General features: G+C 35.3%; 1 protein-coding gene across 1 annotated transcript; it reads right to left on the reverse strand.

The window, feature by feature from the left end:
- Window positions 1-14,999: 14,999 nt before the first annotated feature.
- Window positions 15,000-20,111, reverse strand: LOC139430339 (uncharacterized). The gene has a single exon (XM_071197167.1). It carries the CDS (start codon window positions 20,109-20,111, stop codon window positions 15,000-15,002), a length of 5,112 nt encoding a protein of 1,703 aa, XP_071053268.1.
- Between the last annotated feature and the right edge of the window lie 3,812 nt (window positions 20,112-23,923).

The following is a 23,923-nucleotide window of genomic DNA, read 5'->3' on the forward strand; positions in this document are numbered from 1 at the left end:
TTTATTGATCTGGCTTTGTAAGTTTTTTTGCTATATACTGACTGCTGCAGATATCCCGTTAAAGTTATTTCAACTGGTTGACTTGTTTTGTGGAGTTGTTTCGTCTGCATAGCAAATCATACTGATTTTATCCTTGCTCATTATGTTGTCCAAATTCAACTAAGACACCTCCTGTATAATTTTATCATTTATCAGATTAAACAGGAATTAACTGACTCCTTGTCTAATTCCGCCTAGCGTCGAAATATTAGCGGTTGTATTTTCGCCTGTTTCAATCATTGCTTCATAATCAGCCGTTATTGTTGGAGCTAATGCAGATGAGCAATGTAGATGGGAGAATTACATTTCGCTGCGTTTATTTGAGTGACTATTATTCTGTTCTTTATTTTATTATATAACTTCGTGATCTTATCCTACCATTACTAACCAGTCAGACAAAAGATTGACAAAGAGCTGAACTTGATGATTTCAAAATAAAAATTTGGGAGGAAAGATTTTTCTCTACAACATATATCTTAAGATTTTTCATTATGGCTTTAATACACTTCACTTTGTTACGATGGAGTGAATGACGCCGTAAGAGAAAATCGAAATGTTTCTTTTTATGTAGATTATTTGGTTGCACTACAGAATCTGTATATCTGATTTGATTGAAATTAAAGTGCCAGTTTATAATGGATTGAATTTGAGTTAAATTTAGGTTAATAGGCGAAGTGCAATTCTAATCATCCTAGCGTATCGATTTTTTTTATTCAAGAATTGGTAAGAATTGATATTTCAGAATGTTTATGTTTATAAAATATTTTTTAAATCATAAAATTATTTTATATCTATTACATAAATATAAATCTGTATTGCAACGTTACATTCCGGTAGCCAGGTCTCTGCTAAAATTTGCAAACAAATAAAAACTCTCAAGATAATTAAATTAAACCGAACAAATACTTCATCACTTAGCACTGCCACACTTTTATCTCTGGCTGGCATGTTTTGCGAACAGGCGATACAAATTCATGGAATGTTTACCTGTTTTCGTTATATCGATGTTTGCTCATCGAATTATGGCAATTACGAAGTAAGTCACCTGCCGTTAAACTTTTTTAAATGCTAACGCAATCGAATTTTTAGCTAAAAGTAATTTTCGTGGCATAAAGTGTTTCAAGTTTTTCTAATCTAAGATGTTTATATAAACACACCAAAAGTAAAATGTAAATAAAGTATCGACTCGGTTGTGTGGTATAATATGAATCAAAAATTAGCGCGGTTTTGGGTGATTATCATGAATTTAATGCTCACTAACGAACTTGACAAATAAATTGCGGGAGTCTTTTTAACGAAGATATAAGTTGTCAATTTATGTGGCGCTAAAAATTCTCATTCTCTTAATCAACTACTTGTAAATTCGGCAACGTCAACAAAAAGACAACAAAAAAGTTAAAAAAAAAACATATTTGAAACGGATTAACTAAACGATTTTATTGTATGAATGCTAAAATAGAGATTATCGGCTTTGGCGTGACCTTGTTTATTAACTGGATCTTTTCCTCCTACGATTTCATTACAATCAGATTATGCACCCCTATTCATTCACCCTCAAACATCTGCTTCAGATTTTAGTTCAATATGTAATTGACATTATTCTTTTGGTATAACAAATTAAAATTTTTATTTAACAAAAAAAAAAGGAAAGTTTAAAGGTGAGATACGTGTTTGGTGGGCATTTTAGTTCGGGGTGATTTATCAAGAGGAGTCGGCGTTTGGAAAAATCGAAGCAGTGGAAGATCGGCGTTATCAGAGGGCGTCGTTTAGAAAAAAACTTTCTTCTCCAGATATTTGAATATAACGAGGAAGGCACGTAGTCATCCATCATGGGACGGGACGGGTAGTGACAGGTAGCCCTTAATTAATATAGAGGCGCTCCTCCCTGCTTTTCACGTCACCTCTCTAATGGATTTCCATCGTGGACGGGGGTGCCGCGCCCCCTGAGCCCCCCAACACCAACCGCCTCCTCAACTTCCCGTGTAAACTTTTAAATTACGCACTGTATAAATTTTGTTTATTTTTTTGAATTTATTGTTAAGATAATCAACAAATTTTTTTATTCTCGATAGAGAGTGATTACAAATTGTATAAAATAAACCTCAAAATGTTAAGTTTCTTTTAGATCCCCGCAATTTTTCATTACATGTTCCCAAACGAATTTTTAAAAGCTTTCCCGACCAAACGTAGCGAACGAGCAAATCCAATTCAATTAAACCGAGCAAATTACAAAGAACACAGAGCGTCCACTCGAAATGAATTGCACCCGTTCTTTTCAACGTTATCGTTAACCGTAGAATAAGACTCTCCAGAAAACCGAGTACAAAGTGAATAATTAAAAACGACCGACCGAACAGTGGTTGTGTCTCGAAAAGGAAGATATAGAGTACCATTTTCGCTTCGTCAATAGGTGGAAGCTTCGCTGGCGTTGGAAGGGAGATCAGTCCTACAGCGGGTTATTTCTAGCTGAGGCAATATAAGCACCAGGTGAAATATTTTCCCATTAAACCTGGAGAGGGCCCGAGCACGGCGAATGATATTAGTCGAATTCCGGGTTCTCCTTTGACCCAACTGGCGGTACTCGAGAATCCGTAGCTTCGGCATTTCGTCACCAGGCAACAGGAAAGCTCCAGGCCGCGTTACTTTGACTTTCCTCTACCCACTCTACTACTTTGAGTTTAATATCGCCCCTCTACTCTCAGACACGCATGCGACCACTCATAAATTCGTAATTTAAATTCCTCCCTTAAACCAACTCCTTTCCTCTCAGTCTATGTTTTTAATTTAATGAAGAAATAGAATGTGGATGAACTAACTGCTTCTAAATTAATAGTACTTATAAAATGAAGCAAGATTTTATTAGTTTTATTCATTAATAAAAAAATCATGAGTTTCATTCAGTTCAATTCATGTGAAATTTCAGATGTAGCAATGAGGAAGATTGCTCGAACATAGCAGCCCCTTGTTTGCTCACAGTTCAATATTTGCTGGCAACACGAACCAGTTTCGTTCGCAAATAGAAATTGTCAGTAGTTTCGCTCGTTTCCCATTGGCCCGGCCAGTTTAAAGTGAAAAACACGCCGAGGAAAAATCACGAATAGAACGAGCGGCGCTAACTGCTTAGATAAGCTATTAATTAGAAGGGCACCGCTAACGGATGGCGCTAACCAAATTCTACTTAAGCCGAAGGACAGCTTTGTTGCCGAATGTTTTAAATGCTTAATTAGCCCGAGGCTTCTAATGCTGCTCCGAACCGACCGATACAGATGCAATGGCTACCGGTACGTAAATATCCTAGGCGATACCGAGTGCACGTTCCACTTTTTTTAACTTATATACACGTGCCGCCTTTCCACGTGGACCATTGTTGTTTGTCCGATTGTGAATGTGATAAAATGATGTTCAAATCAACTCCCGATCTGGATGAGAGAGCTAGACAAATATTGGACATTTTTCTGGTTGGTAACGAGAACTTAAAAAATTTAGAAACTCACTTCAATGTTACACAATGGATCGAGTATATCTCCTAAGATGTTATCTACATATTTACCGTTTAAGGTAATGAGTTAGGAAGTAAAAGTTCGGAAAAAGAAGAGATTTAAGAAATAATATAGACTTAACTTTCTTCTCCGAAAAACAACGTTAATTATACAACGAATTCATAAATCTTGATTTAACATATTTCATCAGACTAATTTTGATATCTAATTTTATTGTGACAACAAACAATTATTTAGTAGTATTTGCTAATTATTGTTAATAAAGAGATGAATTACAAATTCTCACATTCTAATTAAAGACTGCATTCATTCTTTTAATATATATTTTCGTAGTCTACAAATTACGAAGTTACAACATTTTTGAGATTATGTTAAAATTTGTTGAATCTCTTAATTCTAAATCTAAAACTGTTTAAATCGTATTTATCAAAATTGTGAAATAATATTAAATTAATTTGTGTAGTTGGCAAAATTATGATTAATGTTAATGACCAATACCTGTTAAACAAATTCACACCATTAAAATTTGGTGTGTAAAATGCTTCGAAAAGCCAGATTTAAGATAGGATTTCAACAGTACACCTTCAAGAAGTGAATCTAAAAGAAGTAACGAGTTGATCTCTCAGCTCCAAAAAAAGTCTTAGGTTAAGAATAGGAGAAGAGACAAGTGTAATGCATCATTAAATTTATTAATTTAGCAGTGATGCATTTCCTACCGCCGATATTAATCATAACGAAAGCACGGGACGTTACAAGACTGGTGAGATTGTCAAAGTTTGTTACAAATCTGCCAAAAATGTTTTACATCATAATTGTGTACGAAAGCTCGGTGTTTATTGAAGTAAAGCTAGAACTAACACTAGAAACTTTCGTCGCTTCGAACTTGTTTCTGGGGAAAGTTGCAACATGGCATCCGAAATGTCAAACGCTTTTTCAGGAGAATCACGGCTAATCCCGAAAGTTTCTATTCCATGGTCTAGTATTAATTCTAATTTTAGTAGTAATTATGTTTTTAAGACTGTTGTTTCTGTGTTATTCTGTGACGCATTGTAGATCATGGCTTGTTGAACAGAGCCGGTGGCAGAGTGACTGCGATATTCGCATGATTTTTACATACAGCTTATGAATGATGACGGAGAGATTTTACTGGATATAAAAAACGCGAAGAAGAGGTCTTGAAAGTATGTTATTAGTACTTCATTTTACCATGAGTTCTGAAGACCCATTTTGATAAAGTTTACCAAGCCAATTTTTAATAGTTCGCGAGATGGAGATCGGGATTGATATAGTGTACACCAGCAACCATGCATCAATCGAATAGTCCGACGATTTTAATTCTTCTTTGGAATTCTTTAAAGAAATAGCAAACGTGGAAATAAAGGTGTCAACTAGTCAAGGAGAAACATATTGACTATCTTTGTCAGAAGCCTGTTAACAATATACAACGACAAACGATAGGGTGTCTGAATATTACATACAAAGATGAAGAATATTCTTTTATTGAGGATCAATTCTTAATTCATCTTGTGTGCTTGGTATTCTTAAACCTTTTGACATTTTCAAGTAAGGAAATTATTTGAGGTATGTATGACCAATGACCATTCAGTCATTGATACCAAAGAAGCCAGACTTCAATTTTGCTTCTCAAGAATGAGACAGAACAGATATTTTGGTGATGACAGAATTATAGATGATATATGATGACAGAATCTATTGTGAATTGGTTCTCCATAAACCGCCTTAAATTAAACGATTCCAAAACTCAAATCCTACACTTTTCTCTCCGTTATCTGGACACAGATTACCTGGGACCCATTAAATACCTAGGTATTTATTTGGATCCAACGGCGGCGTATCAGGGTAATGGCTCGTATCGGTTTTACGGAGTGCTGTAACGGAAGTTTCTTGAATACAAGTTTTTGACATTGCCCTGTTTATACAGGGTCATCCACGACGACCGTTCATTAGAACTTTACAGGGTTCTGGCCAAAATACAAATTTGAAAATTCAGATTTAAGTATTATCAATTGCGTTCTCTTCGACTAAAATATTTTCAAATATCTAACACTTCCGGTTATACCTTAAGTCGCCACCTACTTTATTTTTTTAAATGGAACACCCTGTATATTTTTACATATTTGGATTTGTCTGTTTTCAAGATTTATGAATGACTTTACTTTTTGTAATTTGACTCGGCCCTTCTCGAGTTATTCGAATTTTTCTAGAGAAATCTGCTCCAGCAGACATTTGTTCAAAAAATCAGAGAACACTCGATTTTTGAGGTATCCATTTAGGATTCAGAACATGCTTAAGCAACATGATGGAGTATGTTTTGGTGCCGAGTATGGCTGTCTAGAACGTTTGGTCACTTTACTATGGCACGTTACCTTTTCGAAACTTGGAAGTACCATAACTTCATTTCTTTAAATGGCACCCCCCATATTTTATTACTTAGTCGTCTTCGGTGTCTCATTTTACATCTTTTATATCCGATATGTCCTATACCTAACATTTATAGTTTGGGAAATAATTAGGGTGTATTGAAAAATGCACGCAAATATCGATATTTAACCTAGTGTATCATGAATACCTAGTGCGACCTAGTGAATAACCGAATGAAGTGGAGGTTTGAAAATTTGCAGACTTGTGATGTTTGATGCCAGCTTTTTAACTAAAGTATTGTCAGGTTCCGGGTACTTGTGGTTACACCGGAAGAGGTGACAATTTTCATATTTTAAATGGAACACCCTGAGTTTTATAACATTTTTCAATCAAAAATATCAACTACAACGTTACTTTTTATAATTTATAAATCATCTACTTTGACCGCCGTAAAAAAAAAATTGTGTTGAGAATGTTGTTGTGGTTATGTATTATCAGAGGATCAATAAGGAAAGAGTAAACAGTTTGACATTTGCTAAAGCTATGGTTTATTTCTTTTGGTGTGATGACTAGGTTACTTTTTGTAGTGATCTGTTCACAAGAAATGCCACGTTTGGAATTTAGTAATGAGGATTATTTGAATTTGATAATAATTTATGGAGAGTGCAACCAAATAATAGCGCGTACGTGTCGGCTGCAACATACAGGGGTCTAAAATTGAACAAAATTTTCAAAAACGTAATGAAATACAGAGTGTTCCATTTGAAATATGAAAATTGTCACCTCTTCCGGTGTAACCGCAAGCACCCGGAACCTGAAAATATTTTAGTAAAAAGCTGGCATCAAACACAGAAGTCTGCAAATTTTCAAAAGGCCAGTTCATATGGTATACACTAGGTCACACTAGGTATTCATGGCACACTAGGTTAATTATCGATATGATATGTGTGCATTTTTCAAAAAACCCTAATTATCTCCCAAACTATATGGGGGGTGCCATTTAAAAAAATGAAGTTATGGTATTTCCAAATTTCGAACAGTTAAGTTGCCGTAGTAAAGTGACCAAACGATCAAGACAGCCGTACTCGGCACCAAAACATACTCCATCATGTTGCTTACGCATGTTCTGAATCCTAAATTGACATCCCAAAAATCAAGTGTTCTCTGATTTTTTTAACAAATGTCTGCTGGAGCACATTTTTCTAGAAAAATTCGAATAACTCGAGGACGGCCGAATCAAATTGCAAAAAATAAAGTTATTCATAAACCTTGAAAACAGACAAATCCAAATATGTAAAAATATATAGGGTGTTCCATTTAAAAAAATAAAGTAGGTGGCGACTTCCGGTATATCCGGAAGTGCTAGAAATCTGAAAATATTTTAGTCGAAGAGAACGCAATTAATAATAATTAAATCTGAATTTTCAAATTTTTGTATTGGCTAGAACCCTGTAAAGTTCTAATGGACGGTCGTCGTGGATGACCCTGTATATACTGGCTTGTGTGATGTATGTTAGGAGTAACATACACAGTAGTTAGTATATAGGAGTTGTTGGGATACATTTTATTTATAGTTTTGACTTCTTTTGCGCCGATTTTGGTTCAATTGGCTGGGCCTTTGCATAATTAGATAGCAAATTCACACTTCAGACTGAACTAAGTATTAGTTTTGCCTGCTTAGTTTAAGGCATTGAGCTGATGCACATTAGTGCAGACAGGATGGGACAAATTGGATTTTGCTCAAATAATAAATAGCATAAGAAATCAAAAATAGAAACCATAATTTATTAAGTACATAGATTTATTAAAATCAACAATAACAATAGAATCATATGCGCCGAATGGAAAAACATATTATTTTAACAACTTATCTGATTATTCAAGCCTTTTAATCCAAAACCAAAAAGCGCATTATATTGAGTACCTAAAAGTACAATTTTTCCTTATTTAACATTCTCTATATCTCCGTTAGTTTTTGAGATCATCCCACTAAACATTGAAAAGAACTCACTCATATATTAAATTACTATTTATTAGTTTCATTTCTTTTAACGTTTTGAAAATGTTCGCATATTCGTCAAAACTATATTTTCTTAATTAGCTTAACATGTATTATTCAAATGTTGGTGCATAACGTAATGAGTAGTTTGAGTGGAAAGTCACATACTGCTATTATTTCCGCTTTCAAACAACTTTCTAAAAGAAGTTCGTCGGTCAGTTGGTGTTGTTGAAGTATACCTGGGGTTTGGCAGCGTTGCCTGTACTCGCTGGGGCCCTACGATTGTTTGGGATGTGTCTGGTTCAGAGGGGTAGGAATTCTGCGAGCGAAACCGGCAGCAGGAATCGGGTACAGCAGCCGTCATGGCAGGAAATCAAGAGTAATGCGGACACGAAACTGCACTCGCCCATCTCCCAGGGGACGCAAAATGGCGGAGGGAACAAGTGGAATGTATACGGGACTATCTCGATTCGCATCTGCCGACTTCGACCTCGATACAGATTCTTCCATTTCCTTCTTTACTTTATTTTATTATTTTTTTTGGCGTTTTATTTCTTTAAAATAGGTATATATTTAAGTAACGCAACAATTTCATTTAATTTATAAGAATCTCACAAAAACAGTTAAGTATTTTTTTACGAGATGCCGTGAATCAAAACCAATTCAATTGATAGAGCTCAATCGATAGTGTTAAACGTTCGTCTCGAGAAATTTAATTTAGCCCGGGTATCCTGGGCAGCCACGATCGACGTCGACTTGATCGCCAATATCCTGCAGCGGCAGCAGCCGGGAAAGTAAAGATTCACGTGGAGTTGGTGGAAAAAAAGAAAAACCTGACAGAGAGGGGTGGCAAACAGAAACCCGCGAACCGAGAAGGGACAAGGAGAAAAAGGAGCGCGTTTATCCCAGTAATGGACGCGATCAGGGCAACGTCTCCCGTGAGCATCACTTCATTATTGACCCATTTCCACTGCTACCAGTCCCCCACGGCCTCTTTGATCGACATGAGCTTTAGAAACGAGGAAGATTTTGGTGGGGTTAATTATTTTTACACATGAAAGAAGGCTTTTAAAAATTCAATGCCAAATAACTTGGTGATAATTGATTAATATTATGATATTATCATAAAAATGACTTACATACAGTTATTTTTTTATATTTTTAAAAGGTTCCCACGATAAAACGTTACCGTAATGAGTCTCATTGTTTTTAAGAAACGTAAAAAATTTGTATTTCTATGAGAAAACAAAACGGCGTCAATAATGACTGTAGCACATAGTTTAAAATTGTTTCTTTAAATATATACGATACCTCGTAGAGAGATATGAATTGGTTACTATTTCGGTTTTCGGCCACATATTACAAGAAATCCTCACACGCTAATTAATAAGACGCTGCAAAAAGACGAAACAATTAAACAACAGTAGCCCGTTTAGTGCGCGAATGCTAATTGAGGAAACACAAAAGAAAATTAACCAATTAACGCTAGAGCTCGAGAGTGGAGGTAATTGCCTCCGGACGGGTCTTCTTATTTTCGGCCTTTCGCTTCTCGTCGAGTTTTCACATCTTCGGACGTTAATTACTTCACAATAATACCAAACAATTTAAAGAGTTGTATATTTCGAAATTTCGGTTCTCCAAAAATCTCCCGTAAACTTAAGTACATAATTAAAATTAAACATATTCTCATAAGACATGCGCTATAACGGAGTCACTTAAATATTATACCCGAACAAATACAAATACTCATAAAGTATCATACCAAAAGTAGCAAAAAACATAAAACATGGAAATGAGCAAAAAAATAATACTTTAACTATCATTATTCATATCAAAATCCATTTAATCATTGAAATATCTTTTAATATTAGATTTTTTGTCTAAGTGGGCAGCAATGTGGCAACAATGTGTACACAAACAAGGCAGCATTAAATGGGCCATTCAACACATAGATTGTCCTGATGACTTGGCCGAAAGATGAGAAAGATTCAAATTTGCTCAGATTATTAATAATAATCTGTCATAACGGGGCTAAATCATCTGTAGTTGTGGAGAACTTACAAAATATGGAAGATTTGGAACAATTCTTAATCGTTAACAATACAACGAAAATATTTTTCAAAATAACACTAACAGAAGGAAATGAGAATAAAACGAGTAAAAGAAACCAATTTCGAAGATTGTGAAACTGCAAAAGTCATTCAATCTTTCTGGCCTGAACTAATATCGACATTGCAACAATGACTTAGGATTTGAACCTTGTTGGCTAGTGACCACTGCTATTCTCGAAACCGTCACAGTAGATGTTTTTTCGTTGTTTCCGGATTATACCTCCGCTCGTTTACAAACTTAACCTCAGAAAATCACACCTAGCTAAAAAACAGCTTACAGCGTGATCCCCAATGACATTACTATGTTCTATCGAATTGTAGAGGCTGAAAACCTTGGCGGCTTGTTGAGTCTAAGCATTAATAAGACTACTATAGTGTTTTTCTGGATGATCTGATACGCTGGTAATCCATCCTAGATTACACCAATAAGTTCTAGTTGTAGGTGTTCAAACGCCGACCCCAAGGCATACAGACTAATCAGTCTAACTTCATTTCTCCTCAAAGGGATGGAAAAGGTAATCGATCAATATCTTAGGAATGGAGTGCTTGTCACTAATCCACTCCACCCTAGCCAACATGCTTTCCAGAAAGTAAAATCAACAATTACTGCTCTCTATGCTGTGACTAGTACTTTAGAGGGGGCAATTGCAACCAAAGAGATAGCTCTATGTGCTTTCCTAGACATAGAAACCTGCATGAACACCGACTATGAATCCATAGAGAAGGCTCTAAACGTAAAAGATATACATCCGTCGACAATGAAATGGTGTATAGCCATGTTGAAAAGTTGGCAGATCACAGCCAGTCTGAGAGGCGAGTCGTTGACTATAAAGGCTATAAACAGCTGAACATATACGAGTCAGAGGCCGTCTAAAACACAAAATTTTCAGCCTTCTCAGTCGCAGCGGTGACCCCTCTATGATACCATATCAAGAATCATATCGATGGAAATGGTATCATGAAATAGGTTTTATACTTCAACCAAAGACAAAACGGATTTGGCTGGTTAATGTGTCCACATTGTAACAAGACTATGCTGCATCTGCTACAGATCCTTCCCAAAGAACATCACTCTATTCGCAACGAGGCCAAGACTTCGGAAGTCACCCTTCCCAACCGCTGCATTTTTTCTTTTCATGATAAACGATAGGTCTTCATATAGCAGAACACCCAGAACCATTTCCATATTGAATTGAAATTTTTGCGCCATTGCGGGTCTATAGAAACTTACAATAATAGCTAGATAGGATGTGGGCATACACTGCAATGGTTATTCATTTAAAATCGTCAATGTATTCAACAGCTGTTGATAACATAGACGAATTAGTTGACTGACGCGGCGTCTTATTAGCTTAATGCGTCAAGCACATTCCGAATCTTTTCCAAGTTAAAGTTTTTATTTTCCAAGTTAGTCTCATAGTAGCCTCATTTACCTTTGAATCACTAGACTCTTCATCATTGTATGCTATAACGCTTTTCCCGGCTGTTAAATGTAACTTTTTCGTTTAATATTCCTTGGTGTTGGGCCTGCAGTGAACATTTGTTGTTACATCTGTGTGTATCCATTGAAACGCCTATATTCGCAATTTTCTTGGAATCTCTTTCAGGATTTAGAGAACAACACCTATTGAACAAAACGAACCGGATGGTTTTTCTTCCAGTTTGTTAGAATCGATTTCCATGCTATCTTGAAAGGACTGATAAGCGCAACGTCTAAATGTTTAGTGAGGTTAGTGAAGCTTTTATGAAGACAAATAAAGGTTATGTCATTTTTTCTACATCCTTTTAAGACAGTGTCTTGAACTGTGATGAGACCTCAATACCTTATGATCAGGTAAACTTTTAGCATGTGCAAAAAGAAACTGAAAATGCTTGAACATCTACCCATCTGTGATTTGTTCTGCTGTAATGGGTACCAAGTGCAGCAGACACTAACAATAGCCTTGGTTATTACAACATGGTTTACTTTTGGGGCTTTTGTTTCCCAAGCATCTTAAGTCGTCAATTAGTAGGAAACCAAAATCTTCACAACCATTTCTTCTTCCTATGTGAAAATGGTTTAACCAACACTTTTTCTAATACGTACAGGATTCCTATTGCTCCTGGTAATCGATGGATCAATGTCACCCCATATGTCTGAGCAATCTGACAATACGATATAATATAATACTGGTTAATAAATACTGGTTGCACACACAGGTGCTATTTCTATGTAACGAACATGAGTTCCAAGAAGAACCACTGATAACTTCGATGCTCTGAAGATCAATTTTCCTCCAAATGAGGGAAATTAACACTTAAGCTTATAAGCATTTGGATCGAGTAACTAAAACATCCATAATCAAGGTCCTCATTAACTTATGTAACGATGGTTAAAATTTCTAGTAATTAATCATTTTCTAGTCGATGAAAAATCGTTTTTTTTTTAATTGCCAAAGTTGTAGACGATATTTAGAAAGTGTCAACGTTATCAACTATTGTATATTTTTTGTGATGTTCAATCTTTACAAAAGAGTTCTTTTGCAATGTGATACATCTCAATCGTCCGATACTTCTTAAAATCGAATACCAATTGAAGAACAACTCATTATATAATTTTTCTTAAAATAACTTTAACATTAAGTATAAATCAAATAATCCTACTTATTACAAGTTTTATTTCTGTGGTAATTTCTAAATTATCTACTCCGAAAATTCTCATGTCAATTTATGAATAATTAATCTTCAAATGTATAGCGGAAAAGCATCCATTAATAATTCAAAATTGTGAGAGTATTATTAGCTAATGGCATGTACCTAGCAAGATTTTTTCCGCGGAGTCAAAATCTCATTATCATGCTCATTTTCTAAGCGTAGTTCTCTGACAGTGTACTTGGATTCTTTTCAAAGATTAATGGCACCTGGCCAAGTCTACTAATCGGGTAAATTGAAAACAACACTTGTCGACCCCGGTTGTCAATACGCTGCTTTGCTACAACGACGTCGACGTCGGCAGGATAAACGCGTACGCCCGGAATGAATTGTCTATTTGATGGACAGTTCCACCGCACTTTTCTAATTCAATTTTCATAGTGGGTGGTACGCCTGTTCCCGGCAGCACAGTGAACGACAGTTTCAATTTGGACTCCCACCGCTTCGTGCAGATTTGCAACACCTATCTAAAGCCATTCGAAAACAATCGTTTCGTCCACGTTTCTTTTTAATTTTACTCCCAAATTAAACATTGAAATATCCATCTTTTTCATTTATACAATTTTTTTTGTTTTGAAATCATAACGGGGGGATTCAAATAGATATTGATTGGGCTGATATCAATGTTGAATTCCCGTCATCTGGATAGGTATGCAGGTGATGGTAGCCGTCATCGAATGCCACATACGCGGCGATATTGAAATATTTGGGCGTCGATCGCGTATCGACTCCCTCACGTGCGTGTGCCATGTTAAATTGTACTTTATTAGTTTGATAAGTGCGATCGCTTTGATCTACTAGCTCGTCCGAATTGCGAACAGTCGAGGTTTCAGGAATTAATTTCGAAACCTCCCCCGTTCCCTGTCCAATTATTGGAAACGAAAAATTGACCTATGCAATACAACCCAACGAATTTTGTTCATTCGTACCACGGATGTAGTCTAATTTCAAAACAATTTGAGTTTCAATAAATAGAAATCAATATGTGTTTATTTATTAAACCTTTGGGGTGGGGTATTATTAATGTTGTTTATTAAGGAAATTAATTGTTATTATGAACTATAATATGTAATGTTTGGTGTAATTTGGAACAAATTTCGTGGAAATTTCTAAAGTAAGTTATTCGAATTTTCATTGTTGTTTGATACATTTGATATCTGCTCTTCCAATGATCAAATCAAAATTTTATTTTGACTACAGATATACATTATAGATATACAGACTACAAAGAAAAAGCATGGTCTTGGAAAGGAAGCCTGAAAAGGTCGGTACATCAGCAAAGAAATTGCTGATGAAGAGAAACTGATTGACAAATCACTAGAATGATAGAGATATATGATTGAGAAGGTGACCCAGGAATTTGCTCTGGAAGACTGCTCCAATATACCACAAAGCTAGTCGTTTTGTAAGAGCTCGTGAATACCTAAATATTGAAGAATTTGAAGTAATAGTATCATTTCCTGCTTATTTCAACACGAATAAAGCTATGCACTGCAAAATGTGGCTTTAGAAAACTCTCAATAAATTATAACTGCTGACCAGCAGCAATTCACTTACTGCAAATTTTAACTTCTCACTGTAAACTATAGTTGCAGACTGCACACTGTAGTGTGCATATAACAGATCGCCTTTCAGTGAATATTTTTTTGTATCAAATCCTTCATAAGTACTGAATACAATATATTCGTATTAGCCACGAATGTGTAATATCAAAAGAAAAGGGAGCAAAGAGAATACTCGGTATAATCTAAATTGAAACCAAGATTATAAGAAGGAGAACTATACGTTCTCTTTAGAAGATTACAAGATGTTCAGTTTTCGTACTACATTAGAATTGTCAAAGAGCTGTATATCTTCGTGGTTTCCATGTTGGACTATATTAGATAAAGTCCTCCAAACAGTTTTTGCGATAAAATCCCATCCAAGGCTGTTGTAACATTATAAGGAAGTCTCGATTATGTTCCTTAATACTTTATTGTAGAAACATTTTATAACTTGTGTTTTTGGGGAATAAATCCACTTTTTAGTTTCTGCTGTATTTTAATATATTCAAGTATAAACGATTAAATCTTTACATGCCATGACCGTTAACTCGCGTCTTCGCCATGACACCCGCTTCGTGTTGTGCGCAATGTGCACCGTTTTCAATACTACCAACCCAACAGTACTCAAAACTTAAAAATATTAATGTTACTAACTCAACATACCGCCGCCGTTGAAAGTACTAACTTTCAAGATAAAAATAGGTAAGTATAACGAAAATCTAAATATTACATGTTATAGTTTTTTAGGTACTTCAACGCCTATAGGAAGAACGCACACCCTTTTAACAGCCCGCTTCACAACACCACTGGTTGTTTTTACACTAATAACTCGCACAATATTATCACTGCCAGGATGAACTTCAAGAATTCTTCCCAGTCGCCATTTCAACGGTGGAGTGTTGTCTTCCTTGAGTAATATTAGCTGTCCAATCTTAACGTTTTCTCCAACAGCTTGAGACCATCTGCCTCTTTGTTGTAGGATGTTGATGTATTCCATAGACCATCTTCGCCAGAAATGTTGATACATTTGTTGAAGTTTGTTGAATTGATTCAGTCTGTTGAAGGGGATATCCATAACGTCTCGCTGAGGAATCGTATTAAGAGGTTCTCCAATGAGAAAATGTCCCGGGGTAAGAGCCAAGAAATCATCAGGATGTGTGGATAAAGGAGTAAGTGGTCTAGAATTTAGTATTGCTTCGATTTGAGTAAAAATTGTTGTTAACTCTTCAAAGGTTAAAACGTTACAGCCAATAATTCGTATAAAATGCGATTTAGCCGATTTGATAGCAGACTCCCATAAACCTCCAAAATGCGGAGAACGTGCCGGAATAAATTGCCAATCTATGTTATTTCTCAAGCAAAATCTTTCAAGTTTATCGTTGTTATAGTCGATTACTTTTTTCAACTCGTTGAGATAATTCTTAGCGCCAACGAAGTTAGTTGCATTATCCGTGTAAACTCGTTTACATAAACCTCGTCGAGATACGAATCTCTTGAATGCGTTTAAAAATGAATCGGTGCTTAGGTCTGATACCACCTCAATATGTACTGCTTTGGTTGCAAAACACACAAATAAACACACATATGATTTAATGATAGTTCTGTTTCTTAATTTCCCATCTTTGCTGTTGAATGGGCCAGCAAAATCTATACCCACTACATAAAATGGTCTTATAGCCGATGTGCGATCTCTAGGTAAATCACCCATCAAATAACTGGGACTTACTGGTTTAGTTCTAAAACATACAATACATCTCCCAATCACCCCCTTCACGACAGTTAAACCGCCAACAGGCCAAAATCTTTGTCTGATGCAAGATAAAAGTCCCTGTGGGCCAAGGTGCAAATTTCTCAAATGTTCCTCACGTATAATTAAATTAGTCAAAGGATGTCCTTTAGCCAATATGATTGGATGTTTGATGTCGTAGTCATATTCTGAATTACGCAATCTACCACCAACTCTTAACAATCCATCTTCGTACATTGGATTCAAAGACAATAATTTACTACTTTTAGGCAAATTCTTTTTAGCCATCAATAAATCAATCTCAGTTTTGAATTCCTGTCTTTGCATGACTTTCAAAAGTCGCATAAACGCGCTTTCTAACTCTAGTGTAGTTAATTTTGCCTTTATTTTATTTTCATTAGGTTCTCTCAAATTATTGTAGAAGCGCATGCAATACGCAACAACTCTTTTTAATTTATTTAATGATGAATATTTATCAAAAATGTCGCATGTAATTGTACAATGGAAAGTTAGTTTATTTTTTTTCTTTTCTGGTAACTCCTTAGGAAAGTTCATGTCAATATCAGGATAAGTTTTACTCTTTAACCATTTCGGCCCCTCCCACCAAAGGTTAGACTTTATTAATTGAGAAGTCTCGATACCTCTAGAAATCAAATCTGCAGGGTTCTCTGCACTGGTTACGTGCTTCCATTGTGCATGTGCTGTTAGTTCTTGTATTTGCGATACGCGGTTTGCAACAAATGTTTGCCATCTCGAAGGATCCGCATGTATCCAAGCAAGCGCTATGGTGGAATCAGTCCAGAGATAAACCTTAGTAATTTCTGTGTTTAATGAATCAAGTACTTTTTTCACTAGTTCTGCCAACAATAAACAACCATTGAGTTCCAATCTCGGCAATGAAATTTTCCGTAAAGGTGCTACTCTCGATTTGGCGCACAATAAACGAATCTTTGTTTTAGTTTGGTTTATGGTTTTAATGTAAATACATGCTCCGTAAGCCATTTCAGAAGCATCGCTGAAACCATGCATTTCTACCATTGCAAAATCTGTTAGCAAAATGTGTCGATCAATTTGTAGTTTTGCCAAATATTGCAATTCCTCATAAAGCCTCTTGAATGATGTGTAAAGTTCGATAGGTACAGCTTCATCCCACGTGATTCCCAGCTGCCACAAACGCTGTAAAACTACCTTTGCTTTGATCGTAGAAGGAGATACAATACCAAGTGGGTCAAATATCTGAGCAATAATTGACAGAATAATACGTTTCGTTAATTTCCCATATTCAACTATAGGTTTAATTGAATACTTAAGTGTATCGTCTTGTGAGCACCATAAAATTCCCAGCGTTTTTACATCCTTAGAGTCACCTATTAGATAATCCACGCTTGTTTCATCGCTTCCTTGCAGAATTTCTTGTGAATTCGAATTCCATTTCCGCAATTCAAATCCGCAACCATTTAAGATCTCACTTAAGTCATTTTTTAATTTCAATGCTTCTTCCAAAGTCTTTGAACCTGTAATAAGGTCATCAACATAGAAATCGTCGATTATAACTTTAGCTATGTTAGGATGTTTATTTTGAATATTTATGCCAACTTGATGCAGACTGCGAATTGCCAAAAATGATGCTGATGCGGTGCCGTACGTTACCGTGTTTAATTGAAAATGCTCCAAATCATGTTCAGGACTTTGTCGCCATACAATACGTTGTAAATTTCTCTGACTAGGTATGATGTTTACCTGTCTATACATCTTTGCAATGTCACCGGTTAATACGTAATTATGTTCTCTAAACCTACAGAGAATGGAAAATAATTCCTGTTGTATCGTAGGTCCAACCATTAGAGTATCATTCAGTGAAATGCCAGTACTTGTTTTTGTCGAAGCGTCAAATACTACTCTGAGCCTCGTAGTGCTGCTTGTATCTTTAATTACTGCGTGATGAGGTAAATAATACGCATATGTATCGTCGCGATTTACTCTTGTCATGTGTCCTAATTCTTGATATTCACTCATGAATTCAGAGTATTGTTTCCATAATTCTTGATTCTTGAATAACTTTCGTTCCAAATTTAAAAATCTTGCTTCAGCAGTTTCAAACGATGTTCCTAATTCGCTAATATTATCTTTCGTTGGCAGTTGTACCACAAAATGTCCATTGTTGTCCCTTGTGGTCGTCTGTTGATACAGATTCTCACAATATTTTTCCTCCGCAGAAAAAACCATTTGTGCCGTACACTCTTCAACCTTCCAAAATTTTTCCAAGGCCCTTTGAATCTCGCTGTTATTTATACATACGTTGCTGCGCACCTTTTGTCTTAAATTTGTACTCATAGGCCCGGATACGATCCATCCCAGTGTTGATTTCTGTAGAACAGGTAAACCAATTCCGAGTTTAATTTGACCCATAGACAACAATTCAGCGAATAAGCCAGCGCCTATTAAAATATCTATTTCTCCTGGTTGATGGAATTTCGGATCAGCTAACCTAATGTGTCGCGGTATTTCTAATTCTTTGATGTTTATTGGAACATTTGGCAAGTTATCAGTTATATCTCTTATAACCAAAAATGATAAATCAATGGTGTATGAGTTATATATAGACTTAATCTTGGTATTCGTTCCATACTTAACATTAAGGTTGCATTGACTAATACCTGTTACCGGTACGTTTAAATTGTAAGTATGTAATTGCAATTTTTCTACAAGCTTCATTGTCATAAAATTCGACTGCGAGCCAGAATCTAAAAGTGCCCTAGCCTCACACCATTTTCCAGTCGCATCTTTGATGTGAACCTGCGCGGTTGCTAAAATTATCGAAGTATTCTCCAATGCTTTCATGGTATGTGCGGTTGTAACACGTTTTTCAGTTGTGTGTGTATTTGTTTGTGTATCATAATGCAAAAGCGTGTTATGTTTTTGCTTACAAGCCTTACATGTGGACAAAGATTTGCAATCCATCGAGAAATGTCCCGAACGAAGGCAATTCAAGCAAAGCCTGAGTTTTTTAACTTCCTCAACTCTTTTGCTTGTAGTTAATGCTTTGAATTTATTACAACCGTAAATGAAATGATCGCCCGATTCACAAAAAACGCATGTTTTGTTGTTCGTGGCTAAATTTGCAATAGTACGCTCATTCTTCTTTTGTCCTATATGTTTATTCGTTTTGTTATGACCTTCTATGGTTTCCAGAATACTGCATCTATTTGTAAGAAAATCTATCATACTTTTTATGTTTGGTACATCATTATTAAATGTCTGCCCCGCGTGCTCCTCCCATTTCATTTTAGAAGCGTCATCCAATTTCTTAAAAATCAAATGTGTAAGCAACGTGCTCCAGTGCTCTACTGGTTCACCTAAGGCCTTTAAAGAACGAGTGTGCCTGTTATAACTATCAATTAAACGTCTTAAATTTTGATGAGCTTCTTTTGTAACCATCGGTAATTCAAACAAAGCCTTAACGTGTGTTTTTACTATAACCGCCTTATTTTCGTATCTTTGACGCAACATATCCCAAGCAATCTTGTAATTTTCCTTTGTGATTTCAAGAGATTGAATGATATTCGCTGCTTCACCTTTTAAGCAACTAAATAAATAATGAAATTTATTGATGTCATCTACATAGTTGTCATTGTCAACGAGCGATTTAAAAGTATCGTGAAAATATATCCATTGATCATAATCTCCGTAAAATTTAGGCAAATCCAACGTAGGAAGTTTAACATTTTTATGAAAATAACCGTCGCTCGGTGCATAAGCCGTCGCAGCCCCCGCCGAACCGGTCGTTTCATCGTTTATAGCGCTTTTACATACGGTGTCATTATCTCGCTCTTGAATAAATGTTGTCGCCTCTGCTATTAATTCATAATATTTTGTTTCAAATATTTCGTATTCGTCATTATACTCGTCGTCTTTGTTTAGTAAATCGATCGCGTTTTGTATTTTGTTAAACTCATGCAAAATCTCTTTAATGTTTTGTAATCTGATTTTCAATTCGTTTAATTTTTCCGTTGTAATTTTTTCGAGAAACGTCCCGAAACGCGTTAATTGTGCCTTGAGCAGTTTCTTTTTTGCCAACAGAGGTTTGAGTTCCTCCATTTTGTGAAGCAATACTCACGAAAAAGGATAAAAATAAAAAAGGACTTAGTTTACGTTTTGTGTTTTCTTTCAGGAACCCACCAGTGACCGCCGCCGATGAGTTGACCTCGTGTCGTTGTCGAAGAGAAGAACCAAGTTCCGATCGCCGGACCCCAGCCAAGATGATGCAATTCACGAATTTTTTTTATTTTTAATGTCTTCACTATTACTAATCCATGCTCGAAGGACCAATGTTTTTGGGGAATAAATCCACTTTTTAGTTTCTGCTGTATTTTAATATATTCAAGTATAAACGATTAAATCTTTACATGCCATGACCGTTAACTCGCGTCTTCGCCATGACACCCGCTTCGTGTTGTGCGCAATGTGCACCGTTTTCAATACTACCAACCCAACAGTACTCAAAACTTAAAAATATTAATGTTACTAACTCAACAACTTGTTTGTACAGGGTGGGCAAATTTGGGTGTTATTATAGGCTACCTCAGAAACTATAAGAGATACGAAAAAAGTAGGTGCCATGTCCCGGTCTCTTTTTTCGAGACTAATTCAATCCCGCAAACATCAAATCTTCTTTTGTTTTTAAGTTATACCCAAAAAGTCAAATTTTCGTGATTTCAAAAAATGCTCATATTTCGTTTATTTATCAAAATATAGGAATGGGGTTGATAAGACACTTTTTTAAGTGGAATATACTGCCGTTGAAAAGTTTTAAATATATTTGATGATTTTTGAGATACAACACAAAGTTGTGTTTTTTTAAATACAAACTATACTTGATTATGATGTTAAAGAACAGAGCATATTTTTAGCTTTCCAATGATGTATCGCATGTATGGTGTATTTGCAGAAAATAAGCGATAATTTTCAATTCGAAAATAGTAAGCGCTAATGTTCAAAATTTTGATTATAGTAGGCGGCTCCGGACAGTAAATACTACCTAGTGGCTATAATATATGGTTTTGCACGAATAGGACAGAATAAAGTTGGTTTTGTACCATTATTCAGGATAAGTTGGTTTTGTACCAACGAATAAAAACTTTGAATAGTTAATTTAAATTTCTCAGCATCTTATCCCTGACTTTGTTCACTAATAAAAAATGATTAGCATTTAAAGTTTGTTTATTAAAAATACAAAAAATGTATTAATTAATGAATAATTAAATATGGACAACTTCAGGAACTAAGGAGTCATAAACTGTCATCTTCTTCTACTCAACTTACTGGTTGTAAGATTAGAACAGTTCGGTATCAATGAATGAAATCTTCGGTAGTATTTTCCCAGTTTTCCCCACAACATAAGATGTAGAAGTTTTTTGATATCAGCAATCTTTTCTTTTGAAATTGGGTGAGATAGAGGAAAATTATGAATCATAAACTGGGCGCGGACTTTCCATTGAAACACCGTTTGAATGGGGATATGAAGGCTTATGTATCATCTTCAAAGCGGACTCCAATGTATAGAATATTTTATTTTATCGTTTTATTTAAAGATAATGCGGAACTTCTTAAACAGGAAACTCGTTTCGCAAAATTCATGAAATGACAAGTAAACTCACGTTGCTATAGTAACTAAGTAGTATTTAGCGTTTTCCTCGCCTACTATAATTAAAAATTTGAATTTTAATCTTTAATATTTTAAAAATTGAAAAATAACGCTTATTTTCCGCAGAAACATCATGCGTGCGATACATCATTGGAAAGCTAAAAATATACTCTTTTCAGTAACATCATAATAAAGTATAGTTTGTATTTAAAAAAATACAACTTTATGTTATATCTCAAAAATTATCAGCAATGTTAAAAATTTTTCAACGGCAGTATATTCTACTCAAAAAAGTGTCTTAAGAATGCATTAACCCCATTTCTCTAATTTCAAAAATAAACGAAATATGAGCATTTTTTGAAATTACTAAAATTTGACTTTTTGGCTATAACTTAAAAACAAAAGAAGATAGAGATTTGGTCTTTACGGGATTGGATTAGTCTCAGAAAAAGAGACCGGGACATGGCACCTACTTTTTTTATATCTCTTATAGTTTCTGAGATAGCTTATAATAACACCCAAATTTGCCCACCATATACATTCGTAAAGTTTTGTGACACAACCTCATAGTTGCATCCTATATGGGTAAACGATTTTCAGTATATGCTTCTAAAGGAGCAGTATTATATGTTATAACATGTTTTGTCATATGAATACTTTAAGATTATTTCTAGCAACTAGTCCATTATTCCATATTTGTAGCCAATTACTTCCTGTTCTTCTTAACTTGGATTCTCCATGGCAGTTTTGCCTCAAATATCATACTCAGCTATTGTCGGCATACGGAACCTCATTGTTGTTTCTTTATAAGAGAATATGTTGTTTCTTTTCGTAGGAAAATTAACATAGACAAATTAATTCACTTTCCGTTAGCTTTCTCATGGTCATTTCCAAAAGCCAACCATATCGGTAAATATTCAAGCTATTGTACAAGTAGATACTGCACCTCATCATGAGTACTCATCCTTAGTGCTTTATGAATACATCAATAATATTGGTCATCTTAATAACAGCTTTCCATGAAAATTTTTTCATCACTTCTCCGGTAATGAATTTCTGATTGATTCTTGTTTTAATATCCATGTACATATAGTTCTTCTGCAGTAGTATACCTACTAATTATATCTTCTTGGTTTAATTCGATCCAGGTTTAACGGCATTCTTTATCATAAAGGGTACAAACCACAATAACTACTTACACTAACAGAAGTAAACTTGAAATTACACACAAACCTTTTTTGCAGCATAATGTTTAATCTTGGTTTCTTGTAGAATGGTGTTGGTTACATCAGGTTACATGAATCTGGAAAGACAATTGAAGCTGGAATGCCAGGTTAGATGAATTACATTCATCTGAGCCATTATTTAAACCAACCTCAGGCAAGAGACCAAAGAGGTTTTCGGGGTCCTTTCAAATAAAACTGAATAGTTACATGATACAAAAATGACACGAAATATTATGATAATGTTACTTTCATCGGAAAAAAATGATAAAGTTTGAGTGGAAAATACACAATGCAAACTGAATATTATGCTTCATTACAACAAAACCATCAATTTCTATGGATACAACAAACAGCCTAACTCTGCCTAACTGAGGATCAATTGATTCCAAGGCAACTGTATATACAAGAAGAAAATCAAAAATTTGGAGAATAAAACATTGATGCAAAAAGAAAATTTCTACTCAGTTTGGGAAGAGAATTGGCATGAAATAATGGCAGAAATGTTATCATAAATTTCTGCAAATGCTAATAAAGCAACATATGTGTTTTGTTTATCCATAATTCTGCGATCATTCAATAAATAACTTTTGCTTGAATTTAATGTGGAATTCAGTTTTGATTTGGATAAATATAATCAGAATAAATTTTGCCAAAATTACTAACAAGTAAATATTTAGCTACTCTTCATAATTTGTTGCAAAATTTAATTTGATTTGAGGAACTACAACAATATATAAAATGTAGAATTACTAAAAGCTGAAGTAAAAGTTATTGAAGAGAAGCAATCGTGTATCTATGGATTCTTGAAGGACCACAACACCACCCCTCCTTCGAGTCCGTGGGAGAAGAAGTTTTGACAGTCGATTCCGCCCGGCAACTGCTGTTTTCTCCACTACAATCAACGACGACGCCCACCGATAGGAGCTCCGCCCCGGTGGTTTTCGGGGCCCCATTGGATCCCCACCAGACACACCTTCTGCGAGCTCGTTCTCTCTCATCTGAAACGGAAGGTCTTTCTGCCGGCGGCGGCGGCATATTCA

This window comes from Onthophagus taurus, chromosome 7, assembly GCF_036711975.1.
Source record: "Onthophagus taurus isolate NC chromosome 7, IU_Otau_3.0, whole genome shotgun sequence".
NCBI classification, from domain to species: domain Eukaryota; kingdom Metazoa; phylum Arthropoda; class Insecta; order Coleoptera; family Scarabaeidae; genus Onthophagus; species Onthophagus taurus.

Excerpts from the sequence above, each read along its gene's own strand:
- LOC139430339 (XM_071197167.1), bottom strand. The coding sequence starts at position 20,111 with ATGGAGGAACTCAAACCTCTGTTGGCAAAAAAGAAACTGCTCAAGGCA.